Raw genomic sequence first — 20,001 nt, 5'->3', positions numbered from 1 at the left:
AGCTGCAATGTGCTGGTTAATAGCAATATAATGTCCTATAATTAGCAGGCAAAGGACTTGCCTCCCAGCTGGCCTGTGCCAGAAGGATATAATTACAATCCCAAGGAGTGATGTTCCTCTGACCTGCAGCCAGCTTGCAGTGAGGAGGAGAAATCTCCTTTTCCTGCCTGTGTTCAGCCAGGGAAGCAGGATGGCAGCTGGAAGAGCTGCCAAAGCAGCAGGAGAGCAGCTGATAGCCAGCACTGCCATGGAGAAATGTTGCACCTCTTGTGGGTGAGAGGGAGGGGATGTCCCTGCTGGCATCCCTGGGATGCACCCTGTGTTCCTGCTGAGCTTGGAAGGGGTGACTTGTCACAGGAGAGCTCGTGGCTGTCTCTGTTCTGCAGCCCTGTGGATTGTGGCTCAGCCAGGGCCAGCACAGGCTTTTTCTGGTTTCCCACAAATCTGGATGGGCACAAAACAAAGGTTCTCATTTAGGAAATAGGAGTTGCAGTGTTTGTGGAGGCTGTCATCCCTCCCAGCCAGCAGCAGGAAAATGTGCCAAGCCTGGGAGAGCGAGGTGTGAGGCCAGATCTGCCAGCCTGGCTGGCAGGGCCTGCAGGGACAGGGGAGCCCAGGCAGAGCCACATCCTCCACACCTCTGCCCTCCCCTCCTGCTCCTGATTCCACTTGGGATTTCAGAGAGTAGCTGTTGGACACTATTGTTCATAGACCTGTGGAGAGGAAGCCAGGACCAGCAGTGTGCATGGCTGGTCACCAGGGGCTCTGCCATCCTGCTGCCTCTGCAGCAAAAGCTCTTTGCTTTTGGCCCCCAAACCTCTCTGTATTAATTGTGAGCAGCTCTGTGGAGGTTTCACAAGAGATTTGGGATTGCTGCACACCTTGGCCACACTGAAATCCCACCCCAGTGTCCTGTCAGAAATCCAGCTCCAGGCCAGGCACGGGGGGCTGGTGGGCTCTTCAGGACTGAGGTTCAAGTCTTGTGCAGAGTTAAGCCCGGCTGACTGCAAACAAGTCAATGTCTCAAGCCTGAAAGGGCTTTGCTCCCACAACCACCAGCCCTGGAGCGCTTGGGGGCTCAGCAGCACTTGGAGAAGGCATGGATGGCTGGGTGAGTATAAATCCAGAAACTGCTCTGGTTTCACACTCACTGATGCTGGAAACCTCCCTGTAAACCATGCTGCTCGAGGGAAGGAGCCTGGCCTGGTGCTGTGTTCTGTGCTGGCAGCAGGATTGCTGATCTCTGCCCACCTGGAGAGGAGAGAGGCACCAGCACCCAGAGGAGCCCCCACCCTGGGCTGCCTGTGGGTTTTTTCACTCCATCTGTGCTGGAAGGGGAAGGAGCTGGCAGTGCCACCGTGTCTGATTTGCTGTGACTCCACAGCCATCCCAGCCCCTGGGAGCACATTTTCAAACAGCTCCATGACATCTAATGGAAGAGCTTTCTTCCTTCCCTTGCCATTATGCTCTGCTGTCACTTGGGTGATGTGCTCCATGCTTTTCCTCCTCCCATGCCCATCCCCATGCCTTTGCCCCTGGCACAGTCCCTGCCTGGCCATCCCGGATGAGCCGGAGTGGGAGCAAACCCATCAGCACCTGGCTTCCCTCTGGCTTCCCTGGGCAGGGAGCCTGCCACTGTGGGGGGTAATTGGGTTTCCTTCTGCCTCTGCCTCTCTCTCCCCCCAAACCCAGCAGAAATAATTGGAAAGGAGAGGTGTGAGTCTGTGCCTGGCACCAGAGAGGAGAACATTAAAGGCCGGAGCTGTGCCTCATTCGCAGCTCCCGCCGGTAATTGCTGTGTTGTGTTTTCTAATTAGCGCCGCAGTGGGGGGGATGCTGCTCCCCTGCACGGCCCCACTGGGGTCAGCCCTGTCCCCTCGGCTTCCCTCACCCCTGCACCTCGCCTGTTCCCTGCATCCATCTCTCTGGGAGCCCCTGCTGGCTCCCAGTGCCCAGGGAAAGCTCCTGGCCAGCCCTGCTGTGGATCTGGAGCAGGTGTCCCCTCCCTCCACTCCTCTCCACGTGTGGGTGGCCTGGACTGCTCTGAGCTGGGGAGGAAGGAAGGGCCAATTTCTGCCAGCTCTGCCCAGGCTGATGTGGGTCAGCATAGCTGGCACCCTGAATCCAGAGCCATCCTGCTCCTGTGGGTACCCCCTGGCCACCCTGAGTGCTGGGTTTTGGTGTCCAAAGGACACGTTGGTGTTTCAGTGCACAGACTGAGCATTGTCTGAGACCTCCCTTTGAGCAAGTACTCTGCTCCTGTTCCTTCAGCAAATATTCTGCTGCCCCCAGGCAATGTCCTTGATATTTTTCATGGAGAGAGAGAGAGAGTAGAGCATGCCCATGGGCTTTGCCTCCCATTTTTCCTAGCTAGATGGGCATTTCCATGGCTCAGGAGCTGTCCCCTTGCCTCTCCCTTCACCCAACTGCAGCATTTGAGTTGCTCCAGGCATCCTGGGAGTCCCTGTCACCCCCACCCCGTTGCAGGAGGACCTCTGGAACCCCCAGGATCCGAGCCCTCCAGCAGCTGAGGCTGCTCCCTCTGCTGTGCTGGGGTTTGTTTGTTTGTTTGCGTGGCTCCAGCTCGGAGGGGGCAGCAGGGAGAGGGAGGGAAAGCACCGAGCGCGAGACGTGCGGATTCATTTTGAAGCTTCATAATGGTGCATTTACACACCACGTTGCCTAAGGAAATTGGGTGGATGAATGCCTGGTCATGCTGCCAGTGCAGCAGGTTAACTCCCAGGATTTAGCTTATATCATTTCACGAGAGCGTTTATGGCCTTTACTGTGTTTATTCCCAGGTGCTCTTTGGCACTGCTGTATCCCAGGCTCCTTTTGTGTATGCACGCCTGTGTGGAGATTTTCAAATAAAATAACACATCTCTTCAGACCTGGGCCACATTAAATATTTATTGCCTGCAGTTTGTGCATATGTGTTTGATATAAATGGGTGTGAGGGGAGGGGAGGAGAAGGGGAAGAGGGAGCTTGGCAGCAGGGAAAGCATTGGCTTTGTCCTGGAATTTCTCCAGGGGATGGCAGTGGAGAGGGGTGTCCAGCACGTGCTGCCTTTGGGGCTAAAAAACCCTTTTAGGGTTTTTGGACAAAGTGGGATGGCTGCATGCTTTGCTGCTCAAGCCACAAGTTCCTTCTGTGGGACAGGAACCCCCTTATCTCCCCATTCTTGGCTTTCCATTGACACTGCAAAACTTGTCTGAAATGCTGTTGGATATGGAGGTTGTTGTGGTCTGCTGGATTCGCCTGTTTCCCTTTCTACATCCAGAAAGCTTAGATAAAACCAGTTTATTCCAGCACAGAAGCTGCAGGATGGCAGAGGCTGAAGGGTTAGAGCGAGGAAATCCAATCATAAAAAATGCCCAGGATCCCTGGAGTTGGAGGGATGACACCTCTGGGGATGGAGGAGCTGTTCTGGAAACAGAATAATTCCCTGTGGGGCCATGCTCTGTGTCCTGCCTGTATCCTGTGCACTCCAGCCCCTCTTTAAAGGTGCAAATAAATCTCTTTTGGTGGCATCTGGAGCAGCCCTGCTAACCTGGAGATGCTTTGCCCACCCTGAGCAGGGCATGGCATTCTGGCTGGATCTCCTGAGGGAAGGAAGAACAAAGCAGTTACATTAAAGAAATTTTTTGTATTGTTAAGTTTTATATCCAGAATTATCCTTCAAATGCAAGCTGAGTTTTTTAACTGGTACTTGCTTTGGAAATGGGGCTTTCAGGGCAGCAGAGTGGCTGCAGGACACCACTCAGTGTGGGTGTGCAGCTGGCACTGCCAGGGTTTGTGGGGAAGGGGTGACTCTTGCCTTCATCTCATGCTGTCCCTGCTTTTCCTTGCATTGCCAGCACCTTTGGAGAGCTCAAGACCGTCCGGCTGCCCAAGAAAATGGCGGGAACAGGATCCCACCGGGGCTTTGGCTTTGTGGATTTCGTCACCAAGCAGGATGCCAAGGTGAGCTGTGCCCTTCTGGCACTGCCCCAGGTGGGGAGGGCAGCCTGGAGGCTCTGTCCCCCTGCCCAGGTTTGGGCTGGTAGCATTGCCCAGGAAAGCTGCACTCAGGCTGAAACCCCCATGTGGGCAGCAACAAAACCCACAAGCCAGCCCCTAAAGGGAATAATTTTGGTGCAACTGATAAAATAACTCAAAATTCTTGTAATATGGAAGGACAGGAGCTTATTTTTCAGGTTTGCCAGCAGCAAGGTGAGACAGGATGGTTTTGACCCAACATTAACACATCAGGAAACCTCTGCACATGTCCCACCTCCAGCACCACCTTGATTTTAGGGGAGTTTTGGATATTGTGGCTGTTCCCTAATTTGCAACCCATTCAAGGCTTGTGTTCACCAGTTCTTCTGTGTGTTTTGAGAGCCCCCTGTGAGCAGCCTTACCCTGCTGCTTTCCCAGTGACTGTGCCAGAGGATCAGTAGTTATGAATTGGCCTAGTTCATTTATTTTTTGAAAGCTTTCCTGTATCTTTAAGTTCCATGCTTTTAGCAGAAACAAGGGGATTGCAGCCTGTCTGATGGTGGTATCCTGCTCTCATCCTTTGCCAGAGGTTCTGGAGCAGGGTGGATTTCATCCTGCTGCTGATTCCTGGTGGTTTGGGCAGGGTCTGGAAGGGAGTGGCTGTAAGCACAACCCACGGGATGTTATTGCTGGAGGGAAGGGACCACATGAGCCCCCAAAACTCCAGATTTTCCAGACTGTGAGTGCAGATGAAGGAGAGAGGAGGGGGGAGCCAGCCAGAGCCTGTGTTTATGTTTTTAGACAGCATTCATTGATCCAGGATCACAAGGGACTATTAGATCATCCCTTCCAGCCTGACCTCCTGTATAACACAGTACATGGAGTTTCTTTGTTAGTCCTGTATTGATCCTAACTCAAACTTCCCTCTGCTCAGCTTCCCTCCTCCCCTTGGGGGTCAGCTGGGGGTGCAGGGGATCCCCCCAGGAGCCTGGTTCCTCTCCCTGCACCTTGAGCTGTGCCTGTGGCTCTGCTCAAAGCAGCTTTGCTTTCACCTCTGCTTCACTGCACAGTCACTCAGGCTTTGTTCCTGGGGTTTGAATTAATCTCTTTCCCAAGGAAACTTTAGGCTTTGGATGGAAGGGTACAGAGAGAGACCTGACTGGTTCTTTACTGCTGCTCTCTGGGGGAAGCAGGCACAGCTCAGTGTTTGCTTCCCATCCCTTTTCATCCTCTCAGGGGCTGATTCCAGCTGCACTGGACAAATGGGCATCTCAGTGATAGGCAGCCCATCTATGGTGAGGGGAGAGAGCCAGGCAGGCTCTGGCCCAGGGCACAGCTCCCAAAGCTCATGGAGGGGAGCATGCAGGGAGAGAGCTGCCCTGTGGAACAACTCTCAGCAGGGTTTTCTTCTTTCCCAGCAAAGCAGCTCTTCTTCCTTCTTCATATTTTTTTTCCACCCTCATCTCTTTGAGGGATTTAATTGTCTCACAAGTGGCACATCAAGTACACTCCATTGGCCGTCTGGAAGAGGATGCACAGTGTATTGATGAATAGGATCCTGAATATTGTAAACATGCTCATAATTGGCTTAGAGTTTATTGCTGAGTGAAATGAGAGAGGAGGGGAGTGGGCCTGGAGACCTCTGAGCTGAATAGCTCTGACTGTCAGTGACGCTTTTGCTCAGAGTGGTAATCTGGAAATTGCTTATAAGCATCTTATAAAACATGATGGGTTTGTAATAGAATAGTTAGGCTGCCTTTGTTGGGCATTTAAAGCCTGTGACCTCCCGTGTTTGTCTTTTTCTCTGAACAAGCACGGCTGCTGTGGGAGCGCACATGGAGATTTTCCACAGCCAGCACAGACACGGGGGCTCCTCCTCCCAGCTCCCCGATGCTGTGCCTGCAGCTCTGCCCCATCGGGCTTGGCTTGATCTCCTCAGCCTTCCCTGCAACTCTGATGCGCTGGCAATACCAAATTAACTCCAGTTAAGGAAGCACTAAACATTTCCTGACGTTCCCTGTGCAGAATCGTTGCGGAATTGTTTTTATTTTTGAACTATTAACTGGGAAGCCGAGTTCCCACTTTTCTCCCCTGTTGATATAAAAATACATCTGGTCTCCAAATAGAAATTGCCCATTTGGGAGAGACAGCCAATGCTTTCAAAATGCACACACACGGAAGGAAAAATCCTTGTGTGCATCTGGCATCGCGGAGAGCATCCTCAGTTGGGACCGGCTCTTGCAAGGGAGGGATATTTATCAATCTCCTAATGTTGTTGACCCTTTGTCCCTCTAATGATTCCAGCCTGGAGGCTCTTTGGCTTGAGTATTTAATAGGGCAAGGGGGAATCTGGAGGCAGAGCAGCACTGTCCTCCAAATGAGTGCAGCAGTCAAGGCTGGCGCTGTCACACCCGTGGGTGACAGACGCTGCGCTCCTGCCTCTGCTCCTGGCCCTCCCAGCACAGCAGGCTCTGCTCCAGAGCTCTGCCTGCCTCATCCCAGCAGCCTGCCCTTCCTGGGGGGTTAGCAGCCACCTCTTCACTTGGAAATTCTCTTTCTGAATCCCACAGATGTTTTTAAGCTGCTGTTCCAGCCTCTCCCTTTCCTCTCCCTGCTTTTTCCCGCCATGCTGAGCCGTAATGTTAAGCTTGAACCAAACTTTGCAAAAAAATGCTCAGAAATGGCATTTTAAATCATGCTCACATCCTATTCTCGAGGAGGAGAAGCCCATAGTGTTTCCATGCAACCCTAAAGCATCTGGAAAGCAAATGAGGCCTGGGAAAAGGTTTGCCAGGGATCTGCAGGCTTGGGGTGGCCTGGCAGAGGGTGTGTTACCAAATGCAGCAGAATCAGGTTTGGGCATTTCCAAAGGAGCTTTTTGTGGCAAAGGCTCTCCTTAAAGCTGTAGGAAGATACAAAGCCCTGAGAATTAGAGGGCTTTTGTGGTGAGTCTCTCTCTTGGATGAGCAGTCACCACACCTGCCTTTATCCCTCATTTGGATACAACTCCACAAACCTCTGGCCCTTCTTTGTTCCTCCAGAGAGCTGTCCTGGGAAGCCAGATGCTCACACAGAGGAGCTGCACCCCAAAAATAGCTCCTGCTTTCTCTGAAAGCCAGCCTGCTTCTCCTCATTTCATACTTGTCACCTAATTAAAATATATTTTTTCCTACCTATCTCTTCATTTGGAATAGCAGCAGTGGCAGATTTCCTCCTCTCCCTGGAAGATTTCCAGCAGTGTGGATGTATGGGGATGGCATTTCTCCCCTTCATCCCTTTGTCTTTTAAATCATCAGTGCTTTCTCTTTTTTTTTTTTTTTCCCTGAAAAAGTCTTAATTCCTCTCAGAGCACTGAACAGCTAGTTTTGTCTTTTAGCTCATTTCCAAAGAAGTGACATCCGTGTGTTTGTCACCTGAAATGTGCAGCTTCTCTTCTGCATTCCCAGCTCCTGGAGCCCATCTGGAAGACAGGGAGCAGAGACCCCAGTACAGGCTGGAGCTTTCTTCATCATGGGTGCAAACCAACTCATTTTGGGGATGTGTTTGGCCAGGAAGGGCCATTGTCACCAGGCTGGTGGCAGATGTGTCTCACCCAGTGGGTTTCCTGCACATAACACAACCTGATGGCAGCATCTGCCTTCTGTGTTGCTCCATGACCTTTCCCAGCAAAACTAGAGGATGGCAATCCCATGAGGAGGAGGAGGAGGAAGAGGTGGGGGCAGAGAAGTGGCTCAGTGGAGCAGAGCCCACCAAGTGCCACGTTCGTCATGGCCTGCCCTCCTCCATGACCCATGGAGCACAGATGGGCTGTGTGCTGTCACCCAACTTCCCTCTTCCTTGTGCTGTGGGAAGGAGCAATCAAAAAATAGGAATTAACAAAGGAAATGCAGTGTTTAGAGCCATGGGTGGTGTGCCAGGCTTTGGAAAAGGCTCCTGGTGCCAACACAAACAGCCCTCACAACTCCCTCCCACCACCTCCCCCCAATGTTTGTTTAAGCCAACACATTGCTCTGCTAATTGGGAGATAGGCCTTGAAAACACAGCAGCAGCAAATAAAAACAGCTGGAGCTTGCAGCTCTTCCAGGAGGAATGTGCCCCTGAAAAAGGGGGCACTCTGCCCTGCCAGGATCACCCTGGGGGTGCTGGGACAGTGGGAGTTTCACCCATGCCATGGTGGAGCTGGTGCTCCTCATCACTGCTTTACAGCACATGAGGGTTATATGAGTGAAAGGACTGTGGAAAGAGAGGAAAGCTCAGGTTACTGGAAAATGGGATTTTTTTTAATGAGTTTCATAACCCAGCAGCTCAAGGAGGGTCCTGAGGACCCTGTGGGCAGCAAAGCAGGACAAGCCCCTCTGCCCAGAGATGTGGCATTTGGAGACAGCTGCAGTGGTTCAGAGCTGCTTTTAGCAGGTGGCTCAGAGGAGAGGTGTGGACTTCTACAGGACAGTTTGGGGGCTGGTTTGGGGCCTCCAGATGGGAGCACAAGGCCCTGCTGGACAGCAGGATGTCTGTCTGATCCTACAGATGCCATTTTTGTTCCAGGGATAGAGTTTGCAGAGCTCAAAACCTGAGCTAATCTCAGCCTTAGCTGGGGTTTTTGAAAAAGCATTTGGGGCATTTCTCTCCCTCTGTGCCCAGCCTTTACTGTGGAGCACTTTGTGGGCCCCTGGGGATAAAAATATTTGGCTAGTGTGTTTGTGTATTTGCATTGTGGGCCCAGTCCTGCTCAGTCCTGAATTTCCTTGAAATTCTGTAGGAAATAAAGACAAAATCAAACTTCCCTAGACTGAGTCAGTGCTTTCTGGGTGTCTCTGCTGGTTGGCTAGGGGCAGAGAAAGCCATCTGAGCTCTGGGCTGGCTGGCATGTTTGTATTCAACATCAGCAAGAGATTCCAGCTGTATGGGTGTTACCAAACAGGACCTAACACCAGGAAACCTCTGGATTTCTGCATCAGAGCAAACCACCACAGGCATAAAGAGCAGAGGGCTTCTGTGCTGGCTTCTGCTCTGCCACATGTGCTGCCACCACGGCCAAGTCACCAAATGGTTGGCAGGAGAAAGGCAGTTTTCCATCTTGCTTCCAGAGCAGAAAGGAACTCCTCTGTCACAGCTGAGCTGTGCTTCCCTGTGTTCCAGCAGAGAACAGGGTGCTGGGCAGTCACAGGGTCCCACCCAGAGCTGCAGAGGCTGCAGCATTCCCGGCTCAGGGTGGTCCCACCCTGTGCTGGGTTCCAGCCTGCCCCCCAGGAGCAGAGCCAGCAGCAGTGATGATGGGAATGTGCTCTGCTGCAAGTGCAGGGAAGATAAATGACCGAGTCAGAGTCTCTGATGGAGATGGATCCTGCCCCATCAGAGCAAATCACTCCCAGTACGATGTTCTCTGGTGGCCTTTACACCCCAGGGCAGAGGGAACAACATTTCTGCCTTTCCCTCCTGTGAGCCTATTCTTATTTTCTCCTTTAATTTCTTTTTTTTTCTCTCTCTCTTTGAATTGTGCAGAAAGCCTTCCAGGCCCTGTGCCACAGCACCCACCTGTACGGCCGCAGGCTGGTGCTGGAGTGGGCGGACACGGAGGAGACGCTGGAAGCCCTGCGCCGCAAAACCGCCCAGCACTTCCACGGTAACCCCTGCTCTGCTGCCACTGCCACACTGCTGGGGGCTGCCAGCTCCCTGCTGCAGCCTCAGCACGCTGGGGGAGGCAGCCAGGCCAGGCCTTTGTCTGGCAGCTCTGCCTGTGAGCTGTTAACTCTGCGTGTGCCCGGGCACCACGGTGCCACCTGGCAGCCACAGCGCCTTTGCTCCCTCCCCTGGCTGCTCCCGAGGTGGGGACAGGCTCTGTGCATGCAGCACGTGGAGTTAAAAGGGAAAACTGTGTGGTGATGGGATGCAGAAGGGGCTGCTTGGCTCAGGCTGCTGGGAGTGACAGCTCTGCAGATGACAGCACTGCAGGCTCCTATTGACAGCCATCGACAGGCACAAATGCATTGCTTGGCAAATATTTATGTAGGAAGGGCTCCCCTGGGCTGCAGGGCTAAGCTGGAGATCAATGCTCCTCCTCCTGCATCCCCTCCCTGCTTCCCCTCTCCATCACCACATGCCCGTGGCCTGGGGGTTTGGCAGCAGCTGTGGGGCTGCACATCCCTGCTGAGGGGAGAGCAGCACACCTCAGTTATTCAGTGATCCTGACTGATCCAGTGATCCCCATGTTGAAATGGTTCAGGGCTGCTCATTCCAGGCTGGGCAAGCTGCAGTTTGGTGGTGGCAGGGCTGAGGGTGGATGTGCCCACCCAGAACCCAGCAGTGGAGTGGGGACATGTTGTGCATGTGGAGAAAACAGCAGGTGAGATGTTTCAACACCCAGTTTTATCTTCAGGATCTCCTTCCCCCCTTTCCACTCTGCTCAGTGTAAGGGGAAATAAGCAGTCTTGGCTTTAGGATCCTTGCAGACTCTCAGTAGATGTGGCTGTGAGCTCTGCCACCTCCCCCAAGCTCTGCTTATCCCCAGTTTTTGCCTGTCTTTGCTCCAGCCTCCTTGTCTGGGCTCTTCCTCACCGAGCTGGGGCCCTGGGGAGGGCAGCAGGAAGAGCATTTTCACATCCCAGCAGGAATGCAGCCTTGGAGCTGAAGTGGTTCCAGGGTCTCAGCTGAGAAACAGGAGCAAGGCTGCCACTCCCCATCTTTAGGGATGGGAAACAGGATGGCAGCACAATCCCTGCTGTGCTCCAGCCTGTCTCAGGAACATCCAGTGACTCCAAACTGCCAGTGGCTAATGCTGTGGCAGAGCAGGGTGTGCCAGGAGGGATCTGTGCCAGGAAAGCCAGGCTGAGGCACACCCATAGGCACCAGGGTCTGGCTGGTGCCTGGGACCGGGTCTCAACCTCTCTGTGACACACTGGAGGGTCAAGGGTGGGATTTTATTCCCTTGGGAAGTGCCTGCTCCTGATTTCAAGGCACTGTGGGGTGCCCAGTGGCTCTGAGGTGAGGAGGAAGCTGCACCCTGTCCCTCTGTGGGTGATAGTGATAAAGAGGGGAAAAAAGGCTGGCCCCACTCTGCCTGCACCCCTCTGGAATGGGGATGCTCCTTCAGCTTTCCTCCCTGGTGGGGCTAGAGGCTGCTTTTCCCACATGGAGCAGGGATGGAGAGGATGCAGAGCACACACAGCACCCAACAGCCAGGCTGACACCGTGCATCTCTTTTCACTGGTGGTACAGCCCAGAAACCAGGATTTTTCCTACTGATCCCCATTTCCCCAAGCTCCTCCTCTCCCCATAGGGCACAGGAGCAGCTCAGACATCCCTGTGCTGTGTCCCCCATGAGTTTTCCTCTGCCAGCACAGTGTGGGTGAACTGTGAGGGTCTTCCCACAGCTGCAGTGGCCAGGTCCCCATCCCGAGCTGGGAATAGGAAAGAAAAGATCCTTTCAGGTCTTCAAGCCTCAGGAAACGATCAGGACTGAGGTCTGTGGTGTCCCCAGCTCTAATGTCAGCCTCATCATCTTTGTCTTAGTATTTCAAGGTCCTGACCTGGGCTGTGACAGACGTGTCCTACCACTCTGCTCTCTGCTACAATTTCACACCTTATTTCTAGAGATCATTTAGAGAGATTGGGCTTCCAGTTCCAGGTCTCTGCTGTTATTTGTGAAGGAGAGGTCTGGTCTCCCAAATCTTTTCTCCATGCAGGCATTTGTCATGGCAATCAAACCACTTCTGAGCCGACTTTTCAATAGGTCTAATAGATGCAATAAAATGGAATAGGCTTCCTTCCCATTTTGTGTAGTTTTCAGGTCATTCTTTATGGCTTGTTCTGAGGCTTTGTAATGTTCCAGGAGAAAGTGAGGAGCCCAGGAGTGGTCACTGACTGCCACGGGTGGTTTCAGTGGTTCTGTCAGGAGTGAAGCCACAGCCCAGCCCTGAGGCCTGGCACCTCAGCCCTGCTGGCTCCCAGCACAGTCTGGGAGGGGCTTCAGGCTTTTTGCTCATTTCTGAGGATCTGCTCTTCACCCTGGGGCAGAAGGCACTTAGAGAAAAAAAAAAGACACTGAGTTTTGTTTGCACCCCACTTTTAATCTGGGGGCAATTTTAATTGTTGTAAGGTGGCTGGAGGGCCTGAGGGCCTGGCCAGGGACAGGCTGTGTGGATAAAATCAGTGACTCTTAACGTGGGAAGGAGCAGCCAGGGAAAGCTTGGCCAGCAGTTATCCCTGGACCCTCTAGTGCAGCTCATAACCTGGAGCAGGGTTGTGACAAATGCCACAGCAGGGCAGGGACAGGTGACAAACACTGCCAGCAGCAGCAGCTCAGCCTGGCTTGGGCAGGGGGATCTTCCCTTTGGAAAAGAAGGATCACTGAAGCTTTGGAAACCAGCAGGGTGGCTGTCCTGGCTCTGGGACCAAGGGATCTCACTGGGGCAAGGGGCAGCTATGATGTGTGCCCTGTGCAGGGGGAACACTCCAGACTCACCCCTGCATCCCCAAATGATGGAGCCACCGCTCCAAAGGGCTGGGAGCAGCTCCAACCCCTTCCTCCCCCGAGCTCCATCCTGAGGGGAGCTTGGCAAGCACTGCCCACCCCTCAGTGTGCTCTGCTCTCTCCCAGGGCTGGGCAGGGAGGGCTCTGGCTCCCAATCCCACTAAATGCCAATTCCTCATGCTCCTCAGACCGAGCATGCATGGAAGGGAAGGCTCTGGCTCCCAGTCCCAATAAATGAGAATTCCTCAGCCCGGGCCATGCAGGGAAGGCTCTGTTCCCAATCCCACTAAATGCCAATCCCTCTGCTCCTGGGCAGGGAATGCCAATCCCAGCTGTGCAGGGAAGGCTCTGGCTCCCAATCCCACTAAATTATAATCCCTCCCTCGGCCCAGGCTGTGCAGGGAGGGCTCTGTTCCCAATCCCACTAAACGCCAATCCCTCCTGTTCCCCCTCTCAACCCGGGCTGTGCAGGGAGGGCCTCTGTTCCCAATCCCACTAAAGGCCAATTCCTGGTGCTCCTGGTGCAGGGAAGGCTCTGTTCCCAATCCCACTAAACACCAATCCCTCAACCCGGGCTGTGCAGGGAAGGCTCTGGCTCCCAATCCCGCTAAAGGCCAATTCCTGGTGCTCCTGGTGCAGGGAGGGCTCTGTTCCCAATCCCACTAAATGCCAATTCCTGGTGCAGGGAGGGCTCTGTTCCCAATCCCACTAAAGGCCAATTCCTGGTGCTCCTGGTGCAGGGAGGGCTCTGTTCCCAATCCCACTAAATGCCAATTCCTGGTGCAGGGAGGGCTCTGTTCCCAATCCCACTAAAAGCCAATTCCTGGTGCTCCTGGTGCAGGGAAGGCTCTGTTCCCAATCCCACTAAAGGCCAATCCCTCAACCCGGGCTGTGTAGGGAGGGCTCTGTTCCCAATCCCACTAAAGGCCAATTCCTGATGCAGGGAGGGCTCTGTTCCCAATCCCACTAAAGGCCAATTCCTGGTGCAGGGAGGGTTTAGTTCCCAATCCCACCAAAGGCCAATCTCTGCTCCTGAGCCCGCCCCGCCGCTCTCCCGCCAGGCCTAACGGGGGCAGCCAGCTGTGCCGGGCCGCTTTCCTGCTCCTTGCCATCGATCAAAGCATTAAATTGACAGATGGGGAATTTCACCACGCCGGGAGGGGAAGCAACGACTTGTGGGGGGGTTATGATGGTGTGTGAGGCGGGGGTTCAGCTGGGGGGGCCGTGGGTGGTTGGAGAGCAGCCGGGCCCTGCTGTGGCTCATCCCTGGTTATTTACAGCTGTGCCTGGAAGCAGGGGTAGCCAGGGAAGGCACGGTCCTGATACTCCTCTGGCCTCCATACCCCAGGTTTCCTTTTCCCTCACCTCCCAACCGCTGGGCTCCCTTTTTTTCTCCTTTGTCCTTTCCTATTTCTTTTTTTTTTCCTTAATTTTTTTTTTTTTCTCGAGAGCATCTGTAACTAATGCAAACACATGCCGGAGCCGGGGAGTAAAACCCTGCAGGATTAGCGTGGCATCCACAACCCTGCCACGTTCTAATCCCGTGGTAATCCCCCTCCTGGCCCACCCCCGCCGGCTTTGCCCATTGTTTAAAGGAAGCAAATGGGATCGTTAGCGGGCAAACCTTAACCAGCTTGGAGCAGCAGAACGGAAGGAAGCCCAACCAATTCGCTCCCCCACCCTCCTGGGTTTTTATTTTCCCCTTGTTAGGCAAGAGGGGGATGCTGCTGGTGCTGCCCGTGGCCGAGCTGGTGAATCTGGGGGGTGCAGTGGGGGATTGCCCTGCCAGAGCCCTGCCAGGTGCTGCTCTGCTGAGGGATGTTCCTTCCCTGGGCACCCAGCATCCCATATCCAGCTTTTCCTCTGCTGTGCAGCCTCAGCATTGTGGGATCCCCATGAGGCTCTGGTTGGGAAGGGGTGGCAGGTACAAGACATGCTCCTACAGCGGATTTGGGAGATGAGACCACATTTGATGCCGTTCCAAAGGAGGAGAGCTGGGAGCAGAGTAGAGAGGGAGAACTGCTGAGCTGGCACCTTTCTCCAGGGTGGGTTATCCCTGGTGCCTTTGGGTGATTGCACTGGGAAGAGCTGCTGGAGGGTCTGGGGGTGGCACCTTGTGGCCCCCATGGCTCCCCTGAGGTGGATGCTGGGAGGGCAGCGGGGTCCATCAGCACCCTCGTCCCCCTCCTGTCCCCACAGCCCCCAGGGAGAAGGGAGGCAGGTTCTGGCTCTCTGTCAAAGAATTAATTGAAAAATAAAATCATTAGATGGGAACTCCAGAAATGCAAAAATTGTTGGGAGTTGGGGGGAGGCGAGGGGGGGGGGATGTGAGCTTTTGTCAGGTTAATTTCTTCTGTATTGATGTTTTGTGACATTTACTTGTTGTTTATCTCCCGCAGCAGCTGTAATACTAAAAGAAAATGCACAGCTTGTTCCATTTATTTATTTTACACCTTTTCTTTAGTCCTATGGTATGTTTGTTTGTTTGAGAAACCCAGCGAGGCTTTTGATGTCTGAAAGCAGGATTTAAACAGCTGTTCTCCATGTGCTGCGAGCGAGCTGGGGAGCCAGGGGGGGAGAGGGGGCTGTGCCACAGCTCCTGCCGGGAGGGCACTGCCTGCCCAGCAGAAAGGAGGCTGTCAGCCTCACATCAGGGACCAAATGGCTTTGTCACCTCAGAGCCAGGGCTGGGCTGTTCCCTCAGGTGCTGGCAGCCCCCCAGGGTCCCCCCTGTGCTGCAGGCATTGGGAGGGATGTGTGCAGGGCGCTGTGTGCCACAGGCAGTGCCAGGGCAGGAGGGGCAGAGCAGGGACATGGTCCCCCCCCAGGTGAGGGATGTGCTGCTGGGGTGGGGTGGTCTCAGCCAGGGTGTTGGTGGGGCTGTGTCCTGCCAAGAGCCCTGATGAGCTCCTGCTGAGGCTTGCAGCCACTTTTCCACAGGGAGATGGTGAATTTCACATTGAATTGGGGTCAGCAGGAAGGGTTGGCATCACCAGCATCTGTTTGGGTGCTGTTTGCTCCTAGCCAGTGAACTAAAGCACGGGTGGAAGGTTTTGGAATCCCAGCTCCTTCCAGGAGCTGCCTGGGGAGAAGTAGGTGATGATGACCTTCACCTGGAAGGGTATCCTGCCCCCTCAGCCCCTCCTAAGGTGGGTCCAGGTTGTAATTTTTCCTTTTCTCTCCCCCCCTTTGCTCCCCCCTGGCCTGGACAGACTCCCCGAAGAAGAAAAAACGATCGGAGCTTTTGAATGAAATCATGGAGCACCTGGAAGAGGAGGATAATAACAAGGATGAGGATATCTAACAGCTGCCTGGGCTCTGGTGAGGTGGGTACTGGGGCAGGGTGGGCACAGCTGGCCCTAAAAGTCACAGTGTCCTTGCTGCAGGGTCGGTAGCACCAGGAGCTGGAGAAGGTGGAATTCCAAAGGCTCAGCAGCCTTCCAGCAGGAATCCCACCCTTTGCCTGTCCCTCTGCAACCCCAGAGGCTCCTGGCTGTGGTCCCAGGGGTTACAGCCCAGGTTTGGCTCGGTTTGAGCCCAGTGTTGAAGTGAGTGCATGCCCTGGGTGTGTTCTGTGTGCTCCCCTGGCTGTTGGCATCCCCCAGGGAAAGGCAGCAGAATTTCTGCTGTCAGGGTGTGAATTGTCCCTCCCTGTGGCTGGGGGAGAACAGATGGGCTGCCAAAAAATCAAAATCCCTGTTTGGACACCAACCTGCAGCTGCCACCATGGCACAGACAGTTTGGCAAAGGCCTTTTCCCTGCCAGCACAAAAATCTCCACAACTTCTCTCCCTCCAAAAGCAGCACACCCCGAGTGAGTCCTGGCTGCCATCACTCCTCCTTGGTGTGTCTTGGGGCAGCATCTCAAGGCTGGAAAATAAGGGATGGCAGGAGGGAGTCAGGATGAAATGGCTCCCTGAGGTCAAACCCTGCAGTCCTGCCAGCCCCTCTGATCCTTCTGAGACCCCCAGGCTCAGCCTGTGTGGGCTCAGGAGAGGTGAGGTGGGCTCGTGGTGTCCTCTGTGTGTGTGTGGCCACAGTGGAAACCCTGAGTATCTGATGGGAGCCTGTTCACAGCAGCTGAGCTGGGTTAAACCACACTGCCTGCTCCATGCAGGGCCACTGCAGGAGCGCCAGGGCTTTGGGGTGACATCTGCCAGGGCTTTGGGGTGACATCTGTCCAGCTCTGATTTTGGGTGCCTCCAGGTGTGTGTGCTGTGCTGCTCAGAGCCCAGCTCTGTGCTTACAGACCTGTCCTGTCCCAGCTTTTCTGCAGAATTCCCAGAACAGGGCTCAGCACTGAGCTGCAGTCCCAGCTGAGCTCCAGTGCTGTGACACCCCTTGCTGGTCCCCCAAACTGTGCTGCAGCTCCAGAGCCCTGCTGCTGCCACTGAGAGGCTTCACAAACCTCACAGCAGCCACCCCTGCCAGGACCTGGCTCAAGGGACAGACCAAAATTCAGGAATAGCCCCTTGGGATGTCTCAGAGCTGTGGTGTGAAACCTCATTCTGGAGCAGCAAGTGGGGAAACTGAGGCACAGGTGTGGAAGCAGTGCTGTCAGAGGGGGTGGCAGTGTCACCTGAAGTGGTGACAAGCTTGATTCCCCTTTTTTTGCTGGGCATTGATGAGTGGCATTCCTGTCCCTGTTCCCCACTGCCTGCAGCACCTGCCCCAGCACTGGCACAGCTCTGCACCAGGGGGTCACTGCAGTGAAATCTCAGCCCTAGCTAAGTTTAATTTCAGTCCAGCAGGGATGTTTGACCATCCTGCCTGGGCAGGACCAGCCCAAGTCCAGCACAGAGGACAGAGAAGCTGGGCAGGCTCCTCTCCAGGCACATGCATCACCCAGCACATGATTTCAGCAAAGCTCTGCAGCATTGCAGGTTGGGCTTGGATTTTCCTGTGGGTTTTTTTTTTTTCCTGTTTTTTCTTTTTTTTTTTTTCCCTCTTTCCCTTCATTGTCTTTTGTGGCAGGGCAGGTTTCTTGCTGAGTGTCTCTGAGGTCTGCAGCAGCGACGAAAAGGATTAGCACAAGCAGAGCATGTAGGCTTTAGAGAACAGAGCAGAGTTTGGTTTCAACATCTAATTCAATTTGTTCTGCCGAGATTGAAATATGAAATGGTTGCCAGTCAAACGTTCAAAGGGGGAGGAGGGAGGAAAGAAGAGAGGGAGCCTTCTCAAATTTAAATTTTAATGAAAATTAATTTAACCCTTTGATATGTTTTAAAACATGTTATTTCCCAGGCTGGGAACAGGCTGGAAAACATTCATGAGGTTTTTTTTTTTTTCCCTGTACCTTCAAACATAATGAAGATTTTCTTTTTCCCTTAATGATACTTATCTTGTGGAGCAGTTTGACATTGGTTAATTTTTCAGGCAATTTGGTATCAAGGAAATCTGTTTGATGTGAGCAGGGGGGGGCTGTGTATGTGTACACAGATATATATGTGCCTGGACATTAATTATGGAAGTGCTGATCACAGCTCTGGAGAACAGTTGGAGTTAATTCCTGCTCCACTTCTTTGTTACGTATTGAGAATCCCACACGTTGCACCCCTAAAATTACAGCAGGAATTTTCTAAAAACGAGCCTACACCTGAATTAAAATGATCACTTAAGTAGGTCTGCAGAAATTCAGCACTCCCCACTGACTGTTTTTCTTTTTTCCCCCTGATCTGAAGCAATCCTAATGATAAAATAATGCAAACTCTGTTACCTGTCCACGGAGCTAAAGCAGGCAACAGCCTCCCCCTGGTCCTTAACCTCAGCAGTGCTGCTGCAATGCTCTTGTTTGCTTTGGGAGGGGGAACAGTTCCTGTTCTATTATTCAGGAAGGTTTTGTCTGTACCAAATGACTGCACACTGATGGTTGTGACTGGGCTGGGATGAGCTGCAGCCCTGTCCCCCTCGTTCTGCTGGCTCTTGACAGCCCAGGGTCAGTGTCACCGTGTGTGCCTGTCACCCCTCAGCTGCCCTGTGCTCCCTGGGCACAGCTGGGCACAGGGGGGGTGTGATGCTCCTTGCTGGGGTGTGAGGGCTGGAGCCAGGCTGTGCTGGTGGCAGAGAAGATGAGCAGCTCCAAGCTCCAGCTCACCCATCAGCCCTGGCTGTGCAGGGGAGAGCTGGGTACAGCCACCCCACATGGGCTCTCTGGGCTGTGCTCAGCCTCTGCTCTCCCATCAGAGAACCCAGAAGAGTGCTTGACACTCAGTTCTGGCTGCTGGGATGCACTGCAGGGTCCCTGGGGGCTTGAGGCCCTGTGCCTTGGCCAGTGGGTGTCTGTCAGGTTGTGACAGCTTCATCCAGGGTGAGACCCTGGTGAGCTGGACAGGAGCAGGAGCTGTGCTGGCTGCAGCTGCTCCCCAGGCACGCTGCAGATCCCCCTCCCCAGGGCAGCTCTGCAATTGGATTAGGATATTATTCAAATGCAGCTTTTTTACTGAATGAGAGGGTTAAGGGGTTTTAATAGAAGCAGCTCTCCCTCATTGCTGCCTGTTGCCAGAGGCCTGTGTGGGCTTTTATCTCCTTATGGGGACAGGCAGCAAAGCAAGGCAAGGCACAGAGAGAGCCAGGGAGCCTGGCTCTGCTGGGCACTGACAGCCCCTCTGCTGTGCCACAGTGCCCTGGGAGTGCCCAAAGTGACCCACTCCCTTTGGAAAACTCCTGACCACCATCTGTGTTTTCCTCTGTGGCACAGGAGAGCTGGCAGGGACAGCATCTGTGAGCTCTTGGTGCTTTCCTGTCATCACCACTGCTCTGCTCCTGCAGTAAGTCAGGAATTCCAGCTCTTCTCAGCCCTTCAGGTCCATCTTCCCTGGCCTTCCTCCCAGGTGTGTCCCATGGAATGAGGTCTGGGGAGCACTTCGAGGCCAAGCAGGCACAGTAAGTGCCACTCACTCACCCTTTGCAGGAAGGTGGGTCCTGCCTGCTGCCTTCCAGCCCAGCTGCTGCCTCCTGGAGCTCTGGAATCTCCAGGGGGAGGTTCAGGTTGGACTTCAGGAAGAATTTGCAAATGCAGATTGAGAGAGTTGACTTGGATGCTGGCTGGGAGATTTGGGGAGCTTCTCTTTAATCCCAGAGTCCCAGGAGAAGCTGAGTTGGAAGGGACCAATATTCCAACACATCTGGACTTCACCCTGGGTCACAGCACCACCAGTGTTTGGCACCACATCCCAGCTTCCACCAGCACCTTCCTCAGCAGGAAAAAACAGCAGGAGGAGGAGGAGGAGGCAGCTTCCCTGAGTGAGGCACTCTGCCTCCTGTTTTCCCTAAATGTGTGCATTGGAGAGGAAGAGAAACCGCATGGCCGGGCTTGAGAGCTCAGCCTTCGCCAGCCATGAATAATAATCAGGCTCAGTAATTCACAGTAAATAGGGATCCAAATTGGCTAATCAGGGAGGCTTTCACCCCAAACTGGAGCTGGGGAGGGAGGCAGAGCAGAGCAGAGCTGGGGGTGTGCAGGAAGTGATGGCAGCACAGGAGCAGGGAGGTGGGCAGGATCCTGGAGAAGGGAGGGTCTCACCTCCCTGGGAGCTGCAGGAGCACAGTCCCTG

General features: G+C 53.9%; 1 protein-coding gene across 4 annotated transcripts in view; it reads left to right on the top strand.

Moving 5' to 3' along the window:
- The window catches only part of RBM19 (RNA binding motif protein 19), a 69,254-nt gene that overhangs the window by 30,329 nt on the left and 18,924 nt on the right, over positions 1-20,001 (top strand). For 3 of the 4 annotated variants that reach the window (XM_071420529.1, XM_071420531.1, XM_071420528.1), the window contains exons 22-24: positions 3,859-3,964; positions 9,482-9,602; positions 15,662-15,775. In XM_071420529.1, the coding sequence (XP_071276630.1) occupies positions 3,859-3,964; positions 9,482-9,602; positions 15,662-15,753 (319 nt within the window). In that variant the 3' untranslated portion in view covers positions 15,754-15,775. The remainder of the gene's footprint in view (positions 1-3,858; positions 3,965-9,481; positions 9,603-15,661; positions 15,776-20,001) is intronic. The other variant, XM_071420530.1, reaches the window with a different exon arrangement.

The sequence above is a fragment of the Agelaius tricolor genome, unplaced genomic scaffold, assembly GCF_023055355.1.
Source record: "Agelaius tricolor isolate 1412-34295 unplaced genomic scaffold, bAgeTri1.0.p SCAF_147, whole genome shotgun sequence".
Taxonomy (NCBI): Eukaryota; Metazoa; Chordata; class Aves; order Passeriformes; family Icteridae; genus Agelaius; species Agelaius tricolor.
Note: the sequence above shows the minus strand (reverse complement) of the source record. Positions and strands in the feature narration are given on the sequence as shown.